Source organism: Pterocles gutturalis, unplaced genomic scaffold, assembly GCF_000699245.1.
Source record: "Pterocles gutturalis isolate BGI_N339 unplaced genomic scaffold, ASM69924v1 scaffold16733, whole genome shotgun sequence".
Classification (NCBI taxonomy): domain Eukaryota; kingdom Metazoa; phylum Chordata; class Aves; order Pterocliformes; family Pteroclidae; genus Pterocles; species Pterocles gutturalis.
In genome coordinates, this window is record NW_010126061.1 from 65616 (window position 1) to 86881 (window position 21266).

Below are 21266 nucleotides of genomic sequence, written 5' to 3' on the forward strand. Positions count from 1 at the left end.
TGTTTAAAGTGCTGGTGCAGTTCGGTGGTCAGTACCGCAGTTCCTGTTCCTGTCTTTAGGAGCGTTGCTTCCATGTGCTCCTGTTCATTTACCTGGCATCTGTCGTAGTTTCGGTCCTGGCTGGCAGCCAAACACCACAGCATTGCTCGCTCACCTTCCCCCCTCCCGGGGATGAGGGGTAAAGGGAAAAGAGACTCGTGGGTTGAGATAAGAACAATTTAACAACTGAACTACAATAATGTTGAAAAGAATAATAACGCTAATAGTAATATATGCCAATGAGTGATAGACAATGACAATGCTCACCACCTGATGACCAAGGCTCAGCAGGGGGAGTCCCAAAGCCACAATCCCAGAATGGAGATAAAAGCCCAAGTGTCAGAGACTGAAATGACCCTGAGAGAGGGGTGACCTGGAGGGAGACAACCCCAAGCAAGAGAGAGAACTTCCATACTGGGCATGCCGTGCATGATATGGAATAGACTACTGGCCAGTTTGGGTCTCAATCCTAAACCTAGGGTCAAATCCTAGTCTAGGAACTGGGGCTGTGTTCCTTCCCAGCTTTTCCTGCCCCTGCAGACACGGGCACAGCAGAGATGCTGAACAGTCCTTGACTGTCCTGGCAGCAGCTCTGACCATCAGTGTGTGATCAGCTTCTCCTCAGCACAAACCCAAACACAGCCTCACACTGCCTACTGTGAAGAAAGTTAACTCTGTCCCAGCTAAAACCAGGACAGCATCCTTTCTCATTGTCTTCTAGAAGGTGGCAAGGGTCATTCTGACCTACTACATCCATTTGTGGCTTATGGCAGAAACCATGCGGATTAATAGATCTAAATTGGCATTTTTGCCACTGGACTCAAGCTGTTAGAATTCCCTCTTAGTATTTTTAATACACTTAGTTTCACCACAACCAGTGAGATGACTTTTTTTCCCCTTCAAAAACAAGTCTTGTCTTAGCCAGGGGGATGGAGAGCAAGAAAACTCCACATTATATTATTCAAATCCATTTTTAAAGTATCAAGGTTTTTCTGCCTTTGATAAATTATTTTTGATATACCTGGGAATATATAAAACCTGTTCCTAGGCAATGAAAAAATACTTTCTTCTTTTGTTGTACTTTTTAAAGGAATTTTTCCTGATATGGAGAGTGCTTAAAAATAACTGTTAAAGACTGCATTTTGGAAAAATATAAACCTGTTTTACCCAAATAAAAACCAATTAAAAAAAAGAAAATCAAAACTTTGCAGATGCCCAGTGGGCTGGATACAAAGATTTTGTTAAAACTTGCATTTGCCAGAATTTCTGTACAATCTTTTAAATTGAAATGTCTTGACCTTGCATTTTTCCATAAGTTGTCAAAGGTGGCTTTCTAGCTTTCAGGCAGATTCTTTGGCACATTCAAGATACGCACTAACTTCTTGATTTGTTTTGTAATTACGTTTTGTAATCTCTAAGCTTTTTTTATATTTGCAGTATTTGGAAACATAGAGTCCTATTTTTGTGTTTTTAAAGTTTAATTATTACTTTTGGATCTGCAACTTTCTTAGAGCCTTTGATGTGAAGGAACTGGTTTGCCGATGTAACTTAGAGGGTTGATAAATCCTCGTGTAATGCAGCAAGGCATAAAAACTTCCTTGAGTTCTGAAGTTAAAGGGAGAAATACATCCACATTTAACTAAAACAAACCACTTCTTCAAAGAGAGAAACTGATCCTTCAAATATCCTGCTAATATGAGGTAATTCCCTTCCCCTTACTGAACTTGTTAATTAGTGGTTTTTAGTCTGGCTCCTCTTGTGTTGCTCCTGAGCTTGGAGCTCTTATACGGAAGTATTCAGTACAGGCAGAACTGGTGATGGGCACTAAACCATTTGATCTTCCTTAGTTTTTGCTTTCTTTTGAGACAGCAGATGGAGAGCAGTCACCACCATGCAACTTGAGACAGACTCTGAAATGAGACTTTACTGAAGTTAAAAAAAAAAAAAGCTTAATCTCAGATGCAGCTCTTTAAATATTTATGGATTAATACAAATCTGCTTGAAAACCAAGTTGTGGTCCCAGTAATTATTTCCTCCTGAGGTAGCAAATCCAACTTGCTCTATGGGCATAAGGAGGTGGTGTGTTTTGACAATGAGGGTGTTTGCGTGTTTCATAATGAAACAATTTCTGGTTTGAGTGAAATTAAGGATTTTTTTTTTTCCCCTCTCTCTTTCTTTGCAGGAGGAAGACTGTGGTCTTATATCAGTAAGTTCTTAAACAGAAGTCCTGAAGAGAGCTTTGAAATTCCTGGACCCAGAACATCCTGTTCAACTAAAATTTACCTGGAGCAGCCAACGCCAAGTCCTAAAGAGATTGGTAGCAGCGCTGATTCCAGAGAAAGCTACGGGGAGGGCATGCTGAAGGTGGTCCCGCTGAAGAGCAGCCTGACACCAAGCTCTCAGGATGACAGCAGCAACGCAGAAGATGGCCAAGAGAGTTTGAAGTGGATGGACTCAGAATCCAGCTCAGAAGAAGAGTGCACTACTAGTTATTTAACGTTATGCAATGAATATGGGCAAGAAAAAATTGATTCTGGCTCTCTAAATGAGGAACCTGTGGTTAAAATGGAGAGCGAAGGTCTAAATACCAAAGAGAGACGTTGCTTACAGAAATGTAGCGTTGTTGGCAGTGATAGCTTCACCTCTCAGATTGCACCTCAGGAACGAAAGCTTTTCATTGATGATGCTCACTCGGAAATAGCTAGCCCTACGAGGATAGTGGACTCGTTAACTAGGTCAAAGAACAGTGCCATGGAACTCTTCAGGATAGACAGCAAAGATAGCACTAGTGAGCTCCTAGGGCTTGACTTTGGAGAAAAATTATATAACCTGAAATCAGAACCCTTGAAGCCGTTGTTTTCTGTCCCAGATCATGACAGAAGCTTGGATGCCCTAGAGAGCAAAATGGGTGTGAGAGCTCATGACACCGTAAGCAGGGGTTCAAACGACTCTGTGCCAGTTATCTCCTTTAAGGATGCTGCTTTTGATGATGTAAACAGCGTTGATGAAGGAAGGCCTGATCTCCTAATAAACTTACCCGGTATGTCTGATGAAACAGAAGAGGCAGCAGCGTCAAGGCCGACCAAGTTTACAAAAACTGATAGGGACATATCAGAAGTGAAGTTATTAGAAACACCTGATGTCTTACAATTAAATAATTCTGCAGAGCCATGCAAAGCATTTGATCAAGAGCCAAACCGTGTGGCACCAGAAGTGGGTGATCCATCCCACAAGGAAGCACATGGACAAAGCGGTGTCACGCAGGGAGCTCTTGGGACCCTCTTTACATCTGACCAAGAGGTAGGTAGTTCAGAAGACGGGGCTCTGTTTCGAGGGCTTGGAGACTGCTCCTTAAACATGGCAAGCAAAGAAGAAAGTTTGTTTGTTTCCAACCTGCTCTCAGGTGCTCAAGATGTTAGCTTGGAGGGAGACGCGATAAGAAATGAAGCAGTGTTGCTGTTTTCTGATCAAACTGAAGACTTTGGGAAAGAGGAAGCAGACGCCGCTTTGATACCGGCAGCTGAAAGTAAAAAGACAGCAGCAAAGAGGGAAGACAAAATAGCAGTAGCAGGGGAGAAAGAAATACATCAAATTTTTCAGGACCTCGACGAAAGATTAGCGATAACCTCCAGGTTTTATATCCCAGAGGATTGCATTCAAAGATGGGCAGCTGAAATGGTTGTAGCCCTTGATGCTTTACATAGAGAAGGAATTGTGTGCCGCGATTTGAACCCAAACAACATCTTATTGAATGATAGAGGTCAGGAACTTTTGCAAATGCATTTCTTTTTATTCGCTGTTGCTTCCAATTAACTGAGTAGGCGTTTTATCTTGTAATTAGTATCTTCATTTCCTGTCTAGAGCTTCATTATCAGTGCAGCAAATTCACCCCCAGTAATAGCTTCTAGTACTTAATGATGCCATTATTCTTAATGATACTGTTTTTAGCTACAAAAGGAGTAATTACAGTTCACTTCTGCAGAAAATGGAAGGCAAAAATGTTTTGATTTCTCCTGTCGTTTTGTTTTTAGGACACATTCAGCTAACGTATTTTAGCAGGTGGAGGGAGGTTGAAGATTCCTGTGACAACGATGCCATAGAGAGAATGTACTGTGCCCCAGGTTAGAGCAATCACCTACAATGTTTCACTTGGAAAGTAGATTAGCAGCTTTCGCTTTCTCACGGAGTGTCTATAGCAAAGAGCCTGAGCTCATGCAATGTCTGACTTTTCTTTTCTTTTTCCTGAATGTCTTAAAAAGCTAGAGGGTTCATAACTGCATTATTGTTGAACTGTGGTGGTGTTTGTTAGGTCACTTCCATGAGGTATAATTGTGTTGAATGTCTTGTTTAAGCAAATTTAAGCAATGTTTTGTTTTCTTGCAGTTATTTGCTATGTGTGAGTACATTCTGATAACTGAAAAGAGCAAATAAGGAAAAGGGCAGACTGAAAAGATGACACCAAGAGCCTTAAAAATACAAAAATTTATACATGCAAAGAACATGTGGGGGGGAAAAAAACCTATAGTGGTTTGAAAAATATAACCCTAATAGGCTCAGAGATGCCGCTGACATTTTTGGTGAGCTACAGTGGGCTTTGAAATAGTTTAGAGAGCTCTTTTCTTAGAACTGCTTTCATCAGTCATGAGGGTGATAAAATCAATATCTCTTGGGTTTTTATAGCAAGGATGGCACTTGAAACTGAGCCCTCCCTCTTTTTCTTTTTACAATTTATTTTCTGCTAATATAGTGATCAAATAGTAGTGACAGACAAAAACTCAGGTGTTTTACTTAACTTCATATTTTAAAAATTTTATAGCTAGCTTAAAAAACCCCTACGTTTAGACTTGAAATGATTACTGGGAGGCTATTCAGATTTTCAGTTTTTCCTTTTTATTCTGAATTTGAAATGCCAACATACTTTTTCTGGTGAGTGCATGGTCTGGCTAGGCATTGCAGGTAGTCCTCAAACTTAGAGTCTGCAAATATGCTCAAAAATGTAGCCAAAGAATAAGAGTTATCGGCAATGGAAGAAAAGTTCAGAACTTGGAATAAACACCTGATGCCACATTGTGACTTAGTCGCCCAACTGAAGTAGAGGAAGGAAATGCTCTCTGTGAATAAAGGTGGTAGGATCTCAACAAAGATTTGAATGCTAGCTTCTTGAGATTAATAGTAAATAAAAATCTTTGCTATCCAGGTGCAAGTCAAAAGGGAAGTAGCATTTATTACAGAGAAGCAAGGAAGAAATGATTTTTACCTCAACACCTTCATTCCACCCTCACCCCGCTTTTGTTCAAGAACAAGAAAATTGAGGAATTCCTGCATTTGAGAATCCTGGCAATTCTTGTGGTTGTGAAATGGAAACGTGTCCTGGTTGCCAACGTGCATGCTGTTGTGTTAGAACGGGGTGTTTTCCTGCCTCCCTAACCCAGCCTCGTACAAAGCTGAGCAGTAGCAAAGATGGAAGTGCAGCCTTTTCCCACCCTGTCGCCATTAATGAGCTGTGAAAGTCAAAGCTTAATTTTTCTGTATTTTAATGAGGATCCAAAGAGAGGCTGGTTTTGCCCCCTAAGCCCCAACCAGCCAACTCCTGCAGTAATTAAGTGTTTAGGGAGCAGATTAAATAATATTTAGAAGTCCCCAAATGCATGAATAAAGTTTTCTGCACCATCGTTATTTCCACCTCACAGCACAGGTGTGGTATCCATCCAGTCTTTGCTTGGTGAAGTTGCCCTCTCCTCTCCACCCTCTCTGCCCTACCCTGAGCTGCAGTGCGCTTAGCGTGTCTGTCACTGGCGAGCCTACAAGATGAAGATTTGCAAATGCAAATATTAGATCGATGCAAGATGGCTGAATTGATGCTGCTCTGAGTCTTATCTTTCATATTGCTTGATCTTAGTGCGAAGCGTACTCTTATTTTAGTGCAGCTATTTCATGCTAATTTTTGCGTAGGAGAGTAATACTTGGTAAAACTTACCAGTACAAAATCTGTTTTGCAGCCAAGTGCTGTTCTATTCTGCGTAACGATTTTATACCTGTACCTTCAATAATGGTGTACAGCTGAGTCCAAAGCAGCTTGCTTAGGGCTACTGCTGCTGGTGAATCTTTCTCTAGAACTTTTGATCCGTATTAAAAAAAAAAATAATCATGTTAGTGGGCTTTCTTTAAGCTCTGATGTTACAGGAAAATAAAACCTTGTTTGGATGATCATTTTTTGTTTTGAGGAGTGTGCTGTGTCCCTGGACCTGTGTCTCCTCTTTATCATGATAGCATTGCTCCTGCTTCTCGGAATAAAGACTTTTAAATTATACTTGTGCTTCAGTTCAGTGCACTAAGAGAAATTGGCAAGTTTGGGTTTTTTAATTCTTTTAAAGTTGCTTTTTAAAACTGGTCATAACTGTTCTTCACAGCTTGCTTTTTTCCTGCTATAGGGAGGACTGCAGTTTTGTAGAGATGAACCAGTGATCTTCACAAAATTTAATAAGGGCTTATGGTTTCTTACCATGCAATAACACAGTGACGAAATAAAGTGACTCAACGCAAGTCTTTGTATTGTTTTGAATTTCCATGGTGTTTCCAGTATTGTGTGCTGTGTTGCCTTTCCTCTGGGTACTTGGCCGTCCCTTTCCTTTTCTTTACTAACTGAAGGATGCCGTGAAACTTGGCTTGTAGAATTTTCTCTCCATGTGTTCAGCTTGCTGTGTGTTTTCGTCAGAGTTTGGGATAGAATAGGATGCGGATATGATAACTTACACATGATGTGGTTTCAATATTTTGTTATTTAAATGCACTCATTTAAAGTATGCAAGAAAGGGAAGGTGTCTTTATCAAAACTGTCTTTCAGGGTCTGGTGTTAAAGATGGAGAGCAGATGATGAGTCTTGGGATACAATTCTTTTTCTGCATTGATTCTTGAGGAGGAAATTTTGTAGGCAGAAAAGGAGAGGAGGAATGTGGAAGTTGAACAGGTGGCAGGATATCTTTGATTTGAAATAAGTAGGAAATTGTGTTGCGGAGTTTCATGAAAGATATAGAAATGTATTTGAAGCCATTTTATCTTTTTAATGGATAGGTTTTCAGGTGTTACTTCTTTACAGGACAAGTTATGAAGTGCTTAGAAGTGAAGTGCCTGAGGACATATTTAAATTTAAAGTGGCTTTATTGGTTCAAGGAAAACATGGAATCTAAATTCTACAGTTTATATATTGGGATCTAGTTCCTGGAGGGGTGAGGGATATTAATGTTAAAGCTTTTCAGACCCTGGGGAGGACAGAGGCCCAACTACATGGAGCTTGTTTGCTGGATCTGGGATTTTGTGTTTGAGGCTTTCAGTACCCCAGGTTGTAACCTTGTATTAAAGCGAAGGAAAGTAGTATTGGTACGGAAACAGTGATCAGAGCCTTCCCGTGGTGAATAGCAAGGACTTGCTCCACTCTTGCTATCCTACAAAAAGCAGAGATGCAATATTGAATGCATACGTAGAAAAGCGATTATGCAATGTATGTATAAAATAAGCGAGCAAATGCAAACATTATAAATGGAGAAATGTCGAAAAGATGAGGGAAAAGATAGTTGAAAAAGTTGCATACCATTCCCTGCTAGCAAGATAATGAATTTTGTGTGAAATAGCAGTTGTCATCTTATATCGTGCATGGATTAAGAGCAGGGTGAAATCTGTTGCAAGAAGTGGCACTTCTCCGCTGGTGACAGCAGGTGGCATTGTGCCATTAATGCATTTTGCTGTTGCACTTGCTGGCTCTAACGTGCCCAGCTTCGCATAGGAACTGGAGACAGCAGATGCGGTTTATTCCTAACGATTTGCGTGTCAAGAATTGTACTCACAAGCTCAGAGTCGTGGTGTGTGACAGTGCTGTTGAATCTGTTGGTAAAGCTGGGTAACTCTCTTTACTCCTGCATAGTTCTACTCAATAAAAAAAAAAAAAATCATGCAGAACCAGCTACTGCAACAACAAAGCTATCTGCAGATGCTTAAAAGTAGCGCCTGTGCTATACTTTGATTAATGGCCAAACTAAATCTCTGCTGTTCACCTATGATAAGTCAAATGTTGTTTCTCTAACCCACAAGGGAAACGATGGATTATAAATCATCCCTTATAAACTCAACACCACTTCAAGTAAAACTTGTGGGGGTTTTGGCCAAGAATAACCTGTTTGCTTGTAAAGAAGAAATTAAGCACTTGTAATGGAGAACTTCTGCTGCGTTAATATGGTTAAGATGACTAATGTGATGTTTGTGGTTTTTTTCTTTCACTTTCCTCTTCTTTTTAGTAATTGTGTTTTCTGCGTGTTTTAAAGTGTGCTGAGCAGCTGATGTCTGAATACAAAGATATTAGCAGATCAGATGGGAATGATTCACTTCTGTTTAAACAGCCCTTTGCTCTCCATGCCCCCTGAGAACTCTTATCGCATATTTGTCCAAAAACCCCCACAAAAACTAACAAAAAAATCCCTCATAGTATCCACCTGCCCGGTGGCTGATGGTATCAGCAATGTATCTCTTTATCTCTTGGTTAATGTGCCTTGGTATTCTGAAGGGGGGAAAATTCCAGGAACAGATTCAATTTACATGGACAGAAACTTGAGCAAATGCCAGCCTAGCAGGGGGGCCATTATTCTGCTCTATAAATAAGTTTAAAAAAGAAACAAACACGCACACACAAACCTGTGAATCAACATGTTTTGGTCTAATTGAGGGAAAAGCAAGATAGATGAATTTTGAAATGCAAATGATCACCTTCTGTTATTTAAGTGTCAGTTTTGCCAACTTTGTGATCTTAAATATAAAGAGTTGTTACCTTTTAAATGGAGTAATAATTATATTCCATTCTTGATATTCGTTATTTTAAAAATCAAACTGGTAACTTTTTAAAAAAAGCCCCTTCATAGTGTGTTTAATACCTGTGAGAAGGACAAAAACTGTCTACAGCCACAGCCTAGTCAATACTGTCTTCAGCTAAAACAGATTAAGTTGAGGATTTACTCAGAAATCTTTTAGGTACTTTTTCAATCTAACCTGTGAAGTGTCATGTTGTAGAAGTGGCTTGCTGGTCTAACATGTTGTGTAAATATGACGTGTGGGTGAGATATTTGATTTACACGCCGAGTTCTTGTTCCTGCAGCGGGGATATGTTCTGTCACATCCCTGTAGTGTTTTCAGAGGAGGAGATTTTGGAACTGGGCTGCCTTTGGAGTTTTTTTTCTTTCTTGTTCAAACACTGAGCTTTCACCAGTGTGTGTTTCCTAAAAACTGGAGATTTGCTCGTTGAGATCATAAAGCCAAAGGGAGCTTAGCTTCATAGAAGATGTAAGTAGGAAACTGGCCCTCAGTAGTGCATCATATTATTCTGATGCTTTCGTAAGCTGTGTGCTATAATCAAACCTTATTTTCACAAACTAGCCTTCACAAGAAGCCTGTGCTAAATATATGGTATATTTGGTTTTATCTAACGTGCTACTAATTGTACACAATGCAAAACCTAAGCAAAAAGAAGGCTTTGTGGGTAAAGCATTTAGTTCCAAAAAAGACCAAAATGTTTCAATTTGCAACCTGGTTTTCATACTCCCAAATGAAGATGTCACTTCTGCTCTTAGACAATTGAAAATATAAATGCAAAGTGCAGCTGATAACCTAAAACATATGTCATGAAAATAAAAATTGCTAGGTTGCTATTATTAGCCTGTATGCTATAATTTTTATTTACTGAATAAGGAAAAAATGGTTTGCCTCTGTTTACCAAATACATATTTGATGCTGGAAAACCTGCATATTATTTCTGTATGTGTTTTTCAGTAGGAGTTTGCAGGCGCTCATTAAATCTGCTGTTCTGTATTATAGTAATTTAATTGGAGTAGATTGTTTAAGAAGCAAAATAACTGTGGTAGATTAAAGTGCCATTGACCCTGAGAGGTGTCAAGGGGTGGGCTGGTCTCATGGTTATAGTGTAAGACTGGACTTCATAGATTTTTATCTCTGACTGTCCTAGCTTTCTGTGTGACATTAATGTCTCAGGATAATCCTAAAAAGGAAAAGAAAAACCAGAGCAGGTGAGTGAGCTTTGAGCAGTGAAGACAGAAGGATGGGCTAACTTGATCTGAAAAGCCCTGACACTAGGAAAGAGGACTAAACATGAAAAATATATGGCTGGTGTGAATAACGAGGAAAGGTCTGGAGCTGCAGAAAAAGTGTTGTGAAGCTGGGAGTAACTTGACAGGAACCGTTTGGAGTGGTGCAGCTCCCCAAAGATACCTGAGCGTCCTACAGAAAATAATGCCAACTGACTGCTCCCAAAGTAGCGAGATGTCATGAACCTGGAGTAGGTAATTGAAAGCATAGGTCTGGGGAGAGGATCAGGTATTTTCTGAAAATAATCTGATGTGGGGTGGCACTCAGGCTTGTTGGAAGTACACGACATGTTTCAGGTGAAGTACATGTGCTTGTGGTTTTTCATAGACTAACTAGGATAAGCAGTAAGATGTACCAAAGCTGTTGATTCGTAAAAATGTGGTATTTTAGTCTAGCTGACATAAAAGCCGGTTAGCTCTGGAAGAAACCGCAATTTACCTGTGTGGTGGTGTTTGTTTTTTATTTATTTTCTTTTTAAATTTTGCAATAATTATTATTATTACTACAGATAGGGCTAAAATTTGAAGATAGTATGGATGATGCCTTTTGAAAAAAAAATGGACCTAGCTGAAAGGTTAATTAGTGTTTGCCTTGGTTTGATAACAGAGCAATAAAAAGTTTCTTTGTCTCTTTTGTCACCTGATTATTTTAGAGGAAGTTGTAATTCCATCTTAAGCTGCTAAAAGGAAGAAAGAACACAGTTCCCTTTACTATTTTTTTTTCTTTTAGTAACATGAGGACATTTCTTCCAAAGAGGAACATAGATATTAATTTGTTTTTTGAATACCTTTAAGATGAAACTTCCTATTTTCATACTCCATTTGATCTTAGCAGATGTTCATTGGACTTGCCTCACTACTTTATTGTTTAAAGACCATGATAAACTTTTTATACTTAACTATAGATGGTTCAATACTGTGTTTTATAAATTGCTAAAGCATTTTAGGCAAAGCATTATGGCCAGCTTGCTTGTGTGATGTATTATTTAGTGACTATCTTCTGATATCTTAGCTGACTGAGTCTGTCTAGAGTAAATTAACTTAGACTCATTTTACTTGGTTGTCTGCAAATGCTTCTTTACATATATAGATATTAAAATATGGTAAAATAGTCAGCTTTTAAAATTAAATTAGTGTAAGGTAAATAGAATTTCTGAAGCGACACTAATGGTTTTTCGTGCAATACTGTTTATCTCAATGGCCACAGCAGGGTAAAACATTGTGTCTGATGTTTTTGGGATGTTGGACAAGTCCATTTCCTCCTGAGTGGTTTCAGACACCTGAGGGTACTTCAGATGGGTGCCCTTGTTTTCTTACCAGTGCAGAAACGATACTCAAAGGTGTGCTGTTTCTGCGTGAAACACAGCGTAAGGGAAGGAGCCTCCTCAGGTTTTGAAATACTTGTGAATCCAAGAGTTAAATGGTTGGTTACCTTCTGAATTCCAGAAGGTGCAAAGCCCTTCCTGGCTCTTGGGTGTTTGGGGAAGTGCTGCTTCCACCTAGAGCCTATTTTCTTGCAGACTGACTTCAGATGCCTTTTTTTTTTTTTTTTTTTTTGATGTTACAGTTTATCCTACAAAGTTTTTGACTGAGTTTTTGTTCTTGGTGATTTGCCCTGAGTCGCACAGTGAATGTCTAAGTCCACCTCTAAGCCTGACTTCTTTTATATTAACTAGTGTTTCTGTGTGCTGGTTGGGAGGCCTTATTGTCAGCCCTGGAAAACTGTATTTGGGAGAAAATGTTTAGGGTGTGGTAGTAAAAGCCTTTGAAATCCTCCAGCGTGAAGGGTGTATTTCAGGTTAAGGTGCTGTGGAAAGAATGAGACAGTCAGCCTTGGTGTTATGGATAATAACTTTATCGAGGATGTCTGTTCCAGAGAGGCGAAGTTCTGCTTTTTACTGTAGAACTGGCACTTCTTTGTAAAAATACCGAGTGTTGTCAGCCACGTAACCCCTATCAGGAAGTAAGGTATTACAGTGTATAATGCAAATATTGAGATAAGTGTGGAAACCGTAAAGAAATGGCCTTTCAGAGAAGAGCAGCTGCTCTGGAAGGAGGACAGCGCTGGGCAGTGAAGGTGTTTACCTGTACGTCTGTCTCTGTCTGAACCTGATGGCGTTTTTACAAACCCCCTTCCCTTCAGCTGCCCCAACGGCTGCGGTTGGAATTGCCTCTGTGCAGGCATTTAGCGTTGTTGTTGCCATGCGCTGCTTGGCGTTGTGTGGTGTGCATTGGGAAGGGAGGGGGAGGAAAGCTCTTTTAATGGAGTTGCAGTAAAGTTGGAAGAGCTACTGATTTTTTTTTTCACCCTACTATTTCTCCGATTTAAAAGGATTTTGTATTTGAGAATGATACAAATATTTTTTTTCTGCAAATTTTGTGCTGCTAGTCCTAGAAACAGCAACATGTGTACACACATTTATGTTTGTACGAAAGTGGATAAGGTCCTTGATTTCAAGGTTTGTGAAGAATTGACACAAATATCCCTGTTTTTCACTTAAGCTTCCATTTATTGTCTGAATTACTTTGCTGATGGATTGAGATGAAAATGTTTTCTTAGTGAAGGCAGACATTGTAGCTCAGATTTATTGCAATATTAAAGCTTTTAAAAAAAGTATATGCCCTGTGTGGTACATTGCATTAGCTAGCTACTCTGTATCACTTGAAAGCACTTCATAATCTGTAGTTTCTAAATTTTCCCATGATGTGCAGTGAAGATAAAATGTAGTAATACTGATGTGATATTCTGAACTTATGATCGGCGTATTGCATCAGGAGTAATGTGACCTGTTTGAAGTAAGGGAATGCAAACAACACATGGTTATTTGTAGTATTCACAATTTTTTTTTCATTTTTTTCCTAAGGAACACATTTGTTTTAGTCTAGGACCTAGGGAAAGCAGCAGGAAAGCAGACATTGGGTAATAGCTCAACTTTTCTCCTAAAATTATTTTTTGTAAAAAACAAAAAAAACAAAAAAACCCAAAAACTCAGAAGTTCCCCTCAGCTGAGTTTTCTGTTCTGTGACTTGTCATGCAGTTTCGGCTTTGTGCCCGAGAACCCAGCCAGGGCCCTTCAGCTCAGGGAGAAATCTGGGTTCTTGGCTGGTCTCAGTTTATCCCATTTGTGTCACTTTGGTCGCAATCAAATGTGGGTGGAAGAGTTCAGTGCTGCTTGCTTAAGAGATCTGTAATGATATTTGTTTTGGCCTGGCATATATTGAAAGTGTTCTTTACAGTTGAAAATATGAGCTTGGATTTTCAAGAATGGACTCTACTTTACTTTTTGACTTTTACTCTGTGTGCATTTTTTTCATCAGTGAGGTTACATTAGCTTCCCCTGATGAACAGTGCGTGATTCTGTGAAAGAAGGCAGTGTGACTTTGATGCTTCAAAGGACTGGATCAGCATCGCTGATTGCCGACATAAAAGGAAATAATACAAAAACTTAATTTTTTTGGTAATATTTATTTTCCTTGTGCTCAGAATGAGGGTTTTTTCACCTTTAGGATATTTTTTTGTATTGAGCTGTAACTCAAGAGGCCCATCCCTACTGAATGTCTTTGGGGAAGAATGGATTATCTCCCTTTTTGACATTATTGTAAGATTTAAGGTGTGTCAATATGGGGAAGTTAATGGTAGTATAGGAACTGAAAACGTACTAGTCAATCTTAATTAATTATTGGTTTTACTGTCATGATTCTGGAGTAAGTGTAAAATTTAATTTAAAAATAAGAATCTTCACTTGTTTGGAAGAAAGCTCTCTTAGTCTAGAATATCCACAGGATTAAACCCACATGGGAAAGAACTCTCTGCTCTGAAGCCTAAAGTATTTGGGTTTAGATTTTACTTTTCATTTATGTTACCTTGTTTTTGAATGTACATTGTTGGAACATACAGCACTAGGAAGTTGCAATCAGACTGGCAAGGCATTTCCATTCAGCAGGTTTCACTGAGAGATGCTATGAAAACCTTTTGCCAGCTGGTTCATGTGAAATGTGCAAGTTTTGGTTTTTGTGTGGTTTTTTTTTTGCCTTTTTTTTTGTTTTTCTTTTTTAAAGGACAGTTACCTAGAAGTTCTGCATTTCTGAAGGGATGTAAAATTAAATTGCAAGAACAGATTTTGATTTTTACACAAATACTCTCAATTTACTATCATTTCAACTTCATCTGGATGCTTTGCCCGGCATCTTAAAACATTTTAAGAATGCGTGTAATTATGCTGATACAGTTCCTCATGTGGCTGCCATTATATCTTGTAAAAGTTTCTCACACTGGTAGAAGCATTAATCTGTAAGGAATGGAATAAATTCTAATGTGTGGCACCCTTGTAGTGATGTATTGGGCGTTCGAATGCCATTAACTGTAATAAACTTCTCAACGTGAAAGATGTCCTACCTAAAGAAACAATGTCTGAGCCATCCTTCCTCGCTGCTCTTGCAGCAGTGACCCCAGCCAGTCCTGTAAGGAGCTGAGCATCTTCCAGCCTGTGCGGCAGCTGCCGGAGGGGGCAGCCCCCTGTGCGTCCCCGGGGACAGCCCTCTGTGCGTCCCCGTGCTCAGCGTGTCCGTGCATCTCGGCACCTGGGGAGCTCTGGGGCTACCGCCTTCCTTTCCTGACCCTGCAGTGTGACTCATCTGTAGTTCTCCTTGGCCATGCTCATACTAAGCTCCATAAAATGATGAGCAAGATTTTTCAGACATGCCACAATGCTTTTCACAGCAACAACTGTGTGACTGTATGCTAATTGTTGTCCTCTGCTGGCAAGCTGGTGTGGCTTTTGCCACCAAAGCTATTTTAGTGCAGCTTCTGCATTTTTTTGACAGTCAAAATGAAGATTTCATCTTCATTGCAATCTGGGTTTTTTTTTTTTTTTGTGCCTATTGTATAGCATACAGCATGATGTGTTTGTATTTAATATTTTTTGTAGTTTAGAGCCTGAGTCAGTGAAGGCCAAGTTTTCTGCATGCATCACGCTACTGAACACGTGAATGTGTACAGCAAGGGACTCTGTACCTGCCATCTCGCCTCTCCGCTGTCTCTTGTGCACGGACAGACAGCCACAAGAGTGTGTTGGGTGCTGACTGGATACTAGGGAAAACAACTTTTTGTACGTAGGTGCAATTTGGGCAGAGCTGTAGCAATACCCAGGTCTGACACGGGGTAGATTCAGCATCTCTGGTCCCCAACAGAGCAAAGGGGCTGTTGTGAAAAGCCTCCCATGGTGATCCCAGCAAAGGGTGTGTATTAGCCATGAGACAAATATCACCCTCTAAGACAAAATTAAGACATACAGTAGATTATTGTGACCTCCCTTGTGCTGCTTTTATGGCTGCTTCAGGCCACTCTGGTCAGCCCAGCTCTTCTAGGCAGGGTAAATTCTCTGAATATGTTTTGCTTTACTGTCTTGTCACTGTCTGTTTTTAGTCCAGTATAGAAGAATCCTAACTGTGATGCCTACAAGTCTTGAAAATGCCTGTGTATGCACACCGAAAAGGCAAATTATGCATGAAATGTATAGTGTTGCTGTGTTGGAACAATGCAGTCTGTAGGTGGCTAAAGGGCTGACTAAATTGCAGGCATAATGAAAGCTCTGTGGTATTTAGTATATGTTCTGTCAGCATTAAACAGTCACCTTGTAAATATATGTTAATTTTGAAGGTGTAACTGACCTTTTTAATATTAATTGAAATGTCTCGTGTTCAGAGGTTGGCGCTATCCTGGAAGAGACAGAAGCCTGTGACTGGTGGAGCCTGGGTGCCATTCTGTTTGAACTCCTCACCGGGAAGGTAGGACTGGGGGCAAGTTACACAATGAAACTGACCTCTTGGCCAGTAGCTTTTCACAAGTGATGTGCCCAGTTGAGATTTCCGTGCTTGTCTTTCTTAGATGCACTTTGCTGACCTGAGTACCCTCAATTTGCTGGGTTTGCATGGGACCAGAGAAAGGAAATGTGCTCGAGCTTCAGCAGAACAACTTTATAAAGCTGTATCAAACCCAGGACTGCAAAAATAACCAAAACCCATCCTGTCCTCTTAACCACAGTGAAATCAAAGTTCTCTAACATTCCTTCTGTACATGTACAAGATTTTTGCCCCAATAGTTGCTCTGTTCTTTCCTGGGATAGTGTAGAAGCCATATGTTGCTGTTACACATTCATTTGGTATTTGGACACGGAGTGCTCAGCCAAATCAAACCGGTGATTAGTTGACAGCTTTGTATGCAGAAAGCAAAGTCCATCAGATTCCCAGACTCCTCAAGTTTGAGCAACAGAGCACAAGCACTAAGATGTAAACGTTCCAACACCATATCTCCAGGGGGACATCAGTGCCTGTAGGCATTTCCTACCAGAATCAGTACTTCATAGTAGGAAGCACTGAATTAATAACTCTGGGTGTTAATTTGCATGTATACTAGGAGATAATCCAACACTACATTTTTAATTAATAAATGTATCTGCCTGCTTTGCTTTTTTTTTTTTGTTCTTCTCCAGACTCTGGTTGAGTGCCATCCTTCAGGAATAAACACTCACACTTCTTTGAGTATACCAGACCATGTCTCAAAGGAGGCCAGGTCACTGATTCAGCAGGTAAGTGAGGGGAAAATTTGTTTCCTGTATATGTGTAGACCAGACAAATACTTATCTACCTAAGTTGTTGTGGTGAAGTAAATGGAAAACCAGAAAGCTACCGATAGGAATGTGGATGGGTCTTTTGTCAGCACTGATGAATTTTGCCCAGCTGTCTTCTTGCATCTGGAAACTTTGACTTCTGCTGCCAGGTGTCTCTGTAGAAAACTGGATTGCTTTGCCATTTCTTCAAAGAATGAGTTTGGCCAGTGCTGAGTGCTTTGGAAACACCTGCTAGTGATGCATGAACAGTTTAGGAATTCTGCCCTAAATGCTCATGGAAACATTTGTAATGAATTGAATTGAACTATAAAATGTTGATGCCAATTCAGCAAGATAGCTCTAAGTACTATAAAACCTGTAACACACTGATTAGAAGGTACAACCTTGCTGTGGTTGAAAATCTGGTCCTCCAGGAAACCTTCTGGATGTTATTTGTTAAGAAAAGTACTTTAAATTGTGAATACAATGGATTTTGTAATAACTGGTAGGTTGGACAAGAGGCAGAGCAGGAAACCTTAAAATCTAGACAACCTTCCAGACTGATACACCATTTTCAAACTGATGGGAATAGCATTGACTGCTGGTTTTAGTTTTTACTCTTAGCTTTAGGTAGTCATGGCCAAGAGAATAAACTTGTAGTGGAGGGTGTTGAATTTTAGGTAATCCTCTCTTCCTTCTAGTTAATTTTGGCCTAACTGAGGAGGTGGAGCCTGGATGTGACCTATTCCCCTTGAGTGGAATAAGTGGTAAATGTCAACTCTAGTGTTCGACTTTGAAGAGTATCTTGCTGGTGGATGTATAAATAATGACATTACTTAGATGTAGATTTGAACAAAGCAGAGTGGAAAAAAACGTTCTTGAGGAAAGTAAGGAAAGAAATTTTGAAACCTCAGTGAGTCAAAAGACCCAGTGACAGATTGATAATTTTTTTTTTTTTTGCTGTTACTATGAAACGATTAATGGAAGCAGAACTAGGCATTTGGACCTCCTGTTTTGACTAGGTGACATGAAGTCACTGAAGGTGAAAGCATGTGTCTCTGTGTTTCTGGCAAAGGTAGAAAGAGAAGCGACTAAAGAAAAATTTGATTTTTGTATAATCTGCATTTACATTGTTAGATGGTAGCAAATTGTTACCCTCGCCCACAGGTGCTACAGGGCTCAAAGGGCTAAGGGAAAGCAAAGCCACACTCGGTAAAGGCGATTCTTCCTGCTAAGACTAGAAGTGAAGACAAATGAAATCACTCAGTCCACTCCTCCCTGCCAACATAGGGTTGTTCTTCACTGCAGACTAATGTATTGCCTATTTTCAAATATGCCAAAGAGTGGCTCTTTTGCCACTTGTGGTTTAAGTGGACAATATATCTCTGCCACTTGCAGATATATTACAAGGTTGTATCTGTTCAGAGGACAGTCACCCCAGTGCCCGTTAGGTTAAGCCTTCTAGCACAGGGTGGTGACTTATCTGGTGGAGGTTCGGCTATATGAGCTAGTAAATCACATTTTTGTTGTGTGACTATCCAAGGAAGCTGCCATTCATTGTTGAGGAAGCCTTGTCAGGAAAAGGAAGAAAGCTCTCTTGGCATGGATAGCAATTTGTCATTGCGATTTTCCTTCCCCCCACTGCCAAGGGTAAACAGGTCAAAGCATCACAGAATAACTCTCCGGGATCAATGTTCAGTTATACAGAAAACTGTGTCAGATGTTGTCTCCTGCTGTGGCTTCCAGTGCAGGTGACTTCATTGTAAATACATCCTTCATTTAGCCAAGTTCTAAGCAAACAGAGATTTCTGGTGAAAGATAAAGTTGTTGTTTTTATGTTGGTTTAGTATTTTGCACCCAGTATTTTTTTTCAGGCACCTCTAGGTTTTACTACCAACAAAATATGCAACAAGACTTTTCAATGGGTATCAGTTTGTGTTGCATCTACTTCCGAAGATTAAAGTTTTTCTGGGAGGACAAACTCCAGAAAATAAGTGTCTGTGCTTATTTTCCCTCTGCTGGTGCTGGATGTATTTCAGCGGAAGGCAGAGAGACCCTGGCTGCATCTGTTTCTGCCAGCTTGTGGAAGATAGCAGAGCAGCACTGTTCACTGTCACCGAGCTACCTTTACTATGTGACATTATGACTGCAAATAGCAGAGCCATCTTAAAGTGGGTAAATTCCTTTGTTTATGGATGTAGACTCACTTCGATGTTGAGTGCATTAAGATATGAATGCACATTGTTCCAAGTGACAACTGGGAGAAGTTATCCTATTAGCTGTTGCAGAAAAAGCAAGAAAGAAATTGTGCCTTTGTACTGGCTCTAATTGAATAGAGTGTAAACAGTTCTCTAAAACTGCAAAATATTTTTGTGTGTCTTTATTAGTCTCTTTGGAGTATTACCTTTGCATTCCCTTTTATATGGATTGGTATCTTTAAACAGATGTAAATATTGTGATTTCCTTTTCACATGAATTCAGCATGTGATGTACAACTAAAAAGCAAGTGAGGTTCTGAATTTTAGGAAATTTCCATGAAGCCATTATACTGTTTTGTTTCTTTCACTGGTGTTTTGAGTTTTCAGTTTTAGTCCATTTGTAGGACTCTTTAAAACTTTTTTTTTGTTAGGAAATAAAGAACTGTCTGTTATTATCCTGGTATTTTAGGAAAAACTCACAACTTCTGAAATGGAAAGTTACAGACCACTGTCCCTGATGTAGCCGTAATGAGGTGGTGTGAGCAAAGGTTAACGTGAAGCAAACGCAGTGTCCAGAGTTCTACCGATGCAGGCTCTGGCTGCTGTTCTCTTTTTTTTTAAAAATGAGGTTACACTTAAAATGAAGTCCCAATGTGCGGTGCTTCAGGGAATTGCATGCTGTGATCAGTAGTCTCTGAAGACTGTAACACTGAGACTCAAGGAAAGGAGAGTCTTCTTCCATTTACTGGATTTTAGGAATTTCAAGTATGCTTTCGCACTCTTGAAAGTAATTCATAGAGCAGGAAAACAGTAGGATGCCCCTTACCTTAGACCTTTCTGGAACTTTTAAGCAGTTGTTTTTGTTCTTACTCACTGAATCATATATATATTTTTCTTTTTATATCAAGCTTTTGCAGTTTAATCCTGCGGAGCGTCTTGGTGCTGGCGTTGCTGGTGTTGAAGACATCAAATCTCATCCATTTTTTGCCCTTATAGAATGGGCAGATCTGCTGGGATGAGAGACGCGCGCTCTCTGAACAAACTCAGGTCAAGTGGACAAGTTTCTCTGGCACAGAAGCACCCTGACTTGCTTCCTTTGGATGTCCCAAACCATTTGGATGTGATGACTGAAGGACGCTGGAGCCATCAGGCCAAAAGTTGAACACTTTTAGCAGGAATCACTGGTTGTACAGGGTGCTAGCTTATTTTTATGGCAACTGGTTGGTATGTGTGTTTGTCTTTTCACCAAAGGGTGGTTTGTGATAAAACTCCTGGGCAGCGTGTTTAGCGTGCTGACCAAGTAGAGACGGGAGTGCACTCCTGGTGCTTGGTCTGGTGATGGAAGTGTCTACAGGCTGTGCCAGTTGAAAGGATCTTTTATAGTGTCAAGAGACCATTTCCCTATGGTAAGTGCAGCTCTCGGGGGGCAGAGGGAGGAAGGAGCAAATAATTTATTAATGGTATATGCTGAATAAAATACTAGAATGCTTTATGCGAAAGTTGACGTGTTAAAAATAATATATCCATTAAAAATTAAGAAAGCTGTTGCATAATACTGTGGAATGTGTCTTGAAAATGGCATATCATTTCCCACTGTTGGAAAGACCATATAAAAGGCAAATAATGCTGTCAAATGTCGTACTTTGTTGGTAGGCAATGTCTGTTTAAAACTCTTGACTCTGCTGTATTTGAGCTACGTGTTAAAAGTCACTACAGAGAGGGAAATCTTCTCAGCCGGATAAACACTGCTTTAGCACTCTAAGGAGCAAGAAAACATAATGCTAAATAAATGTGTAGATTAAAAAAAAGGAAAAACTCTTCTCTCATCACTGCAGCCACCACTTTATCACTTAATGAACTTTACTTCCTCTAAGTGTCCTATTTTTAGCTGCTACTTCAGGAAAAAACCTTTCTGCTTGTGCTCTTCTGCTTGAGGAAGCTTCTGAACTTTCCTGTTTGTTTGTTAATAGTCTTAATAAATCAAAGAAAGCCTTCACCCACTCTGCTCGAACAGGAAGAAGCCTGGAATTTGCTCATGCCAAATGACTAAGTGACATCTCTGAGCAAACCCTAGTGGGTAAGACTTGGGTGTGAGCCAATTAGCTGACCTGTTTGTTTGTTAGAAAGGTCTGGAGAATCAGAGCGAATATAAGACATGCAGAATATTTTGCTGTGCACTGCTGCTAAGCAGCCATGCTTGTATGAGTTCCTGATGTACAAATGCTGTACGCTGTGATGCTTGTACAGATTACGGATCTGTGGGTTTTTTCCTAAATGTT

The 21266-nt window shown here is 39.9% G+C and overlaps 1 protein-coding gene across 5 annotated transcripts in view; it reads left to right on the forward strand.

The window, feature by feature from the left end:
* Positions 1–20469, forward strand: part of RPS6KC1 (ribosomal protein S6 kinase, 52kDa, polypeptide 1) — an 82000-nt gene extending 61531 nt beyond the window's left edge. For all 5 annotated transcript variants that reach the window (XM_010078841.1, XM_010078843.1, XM_010078842.1 and 2 more), the window contains 5 exons: positions 2222–3799; positions 4071–4160; positions 15886–15968; positions 16673–16768; positions 19896–20469. In XM_010078841.1, the coding sequence (XP_010077143.1) occupies positions 2222–3799; positions 4071–4160; positions 15886–15968; positions 16673–16768; positions 19896–20006 (1958 nt within the window). In that variant the 3' untranslated portion in view covers positions 20007–20469. The remainder of the gene's footprint in view (positions 1–2221; positions 3800–4070; positions 4161–15885; positions 15969–16672; positions 16769–19895) is intronic.
* Positions 20470–21266: the final 797 nt, after the last annotated feature.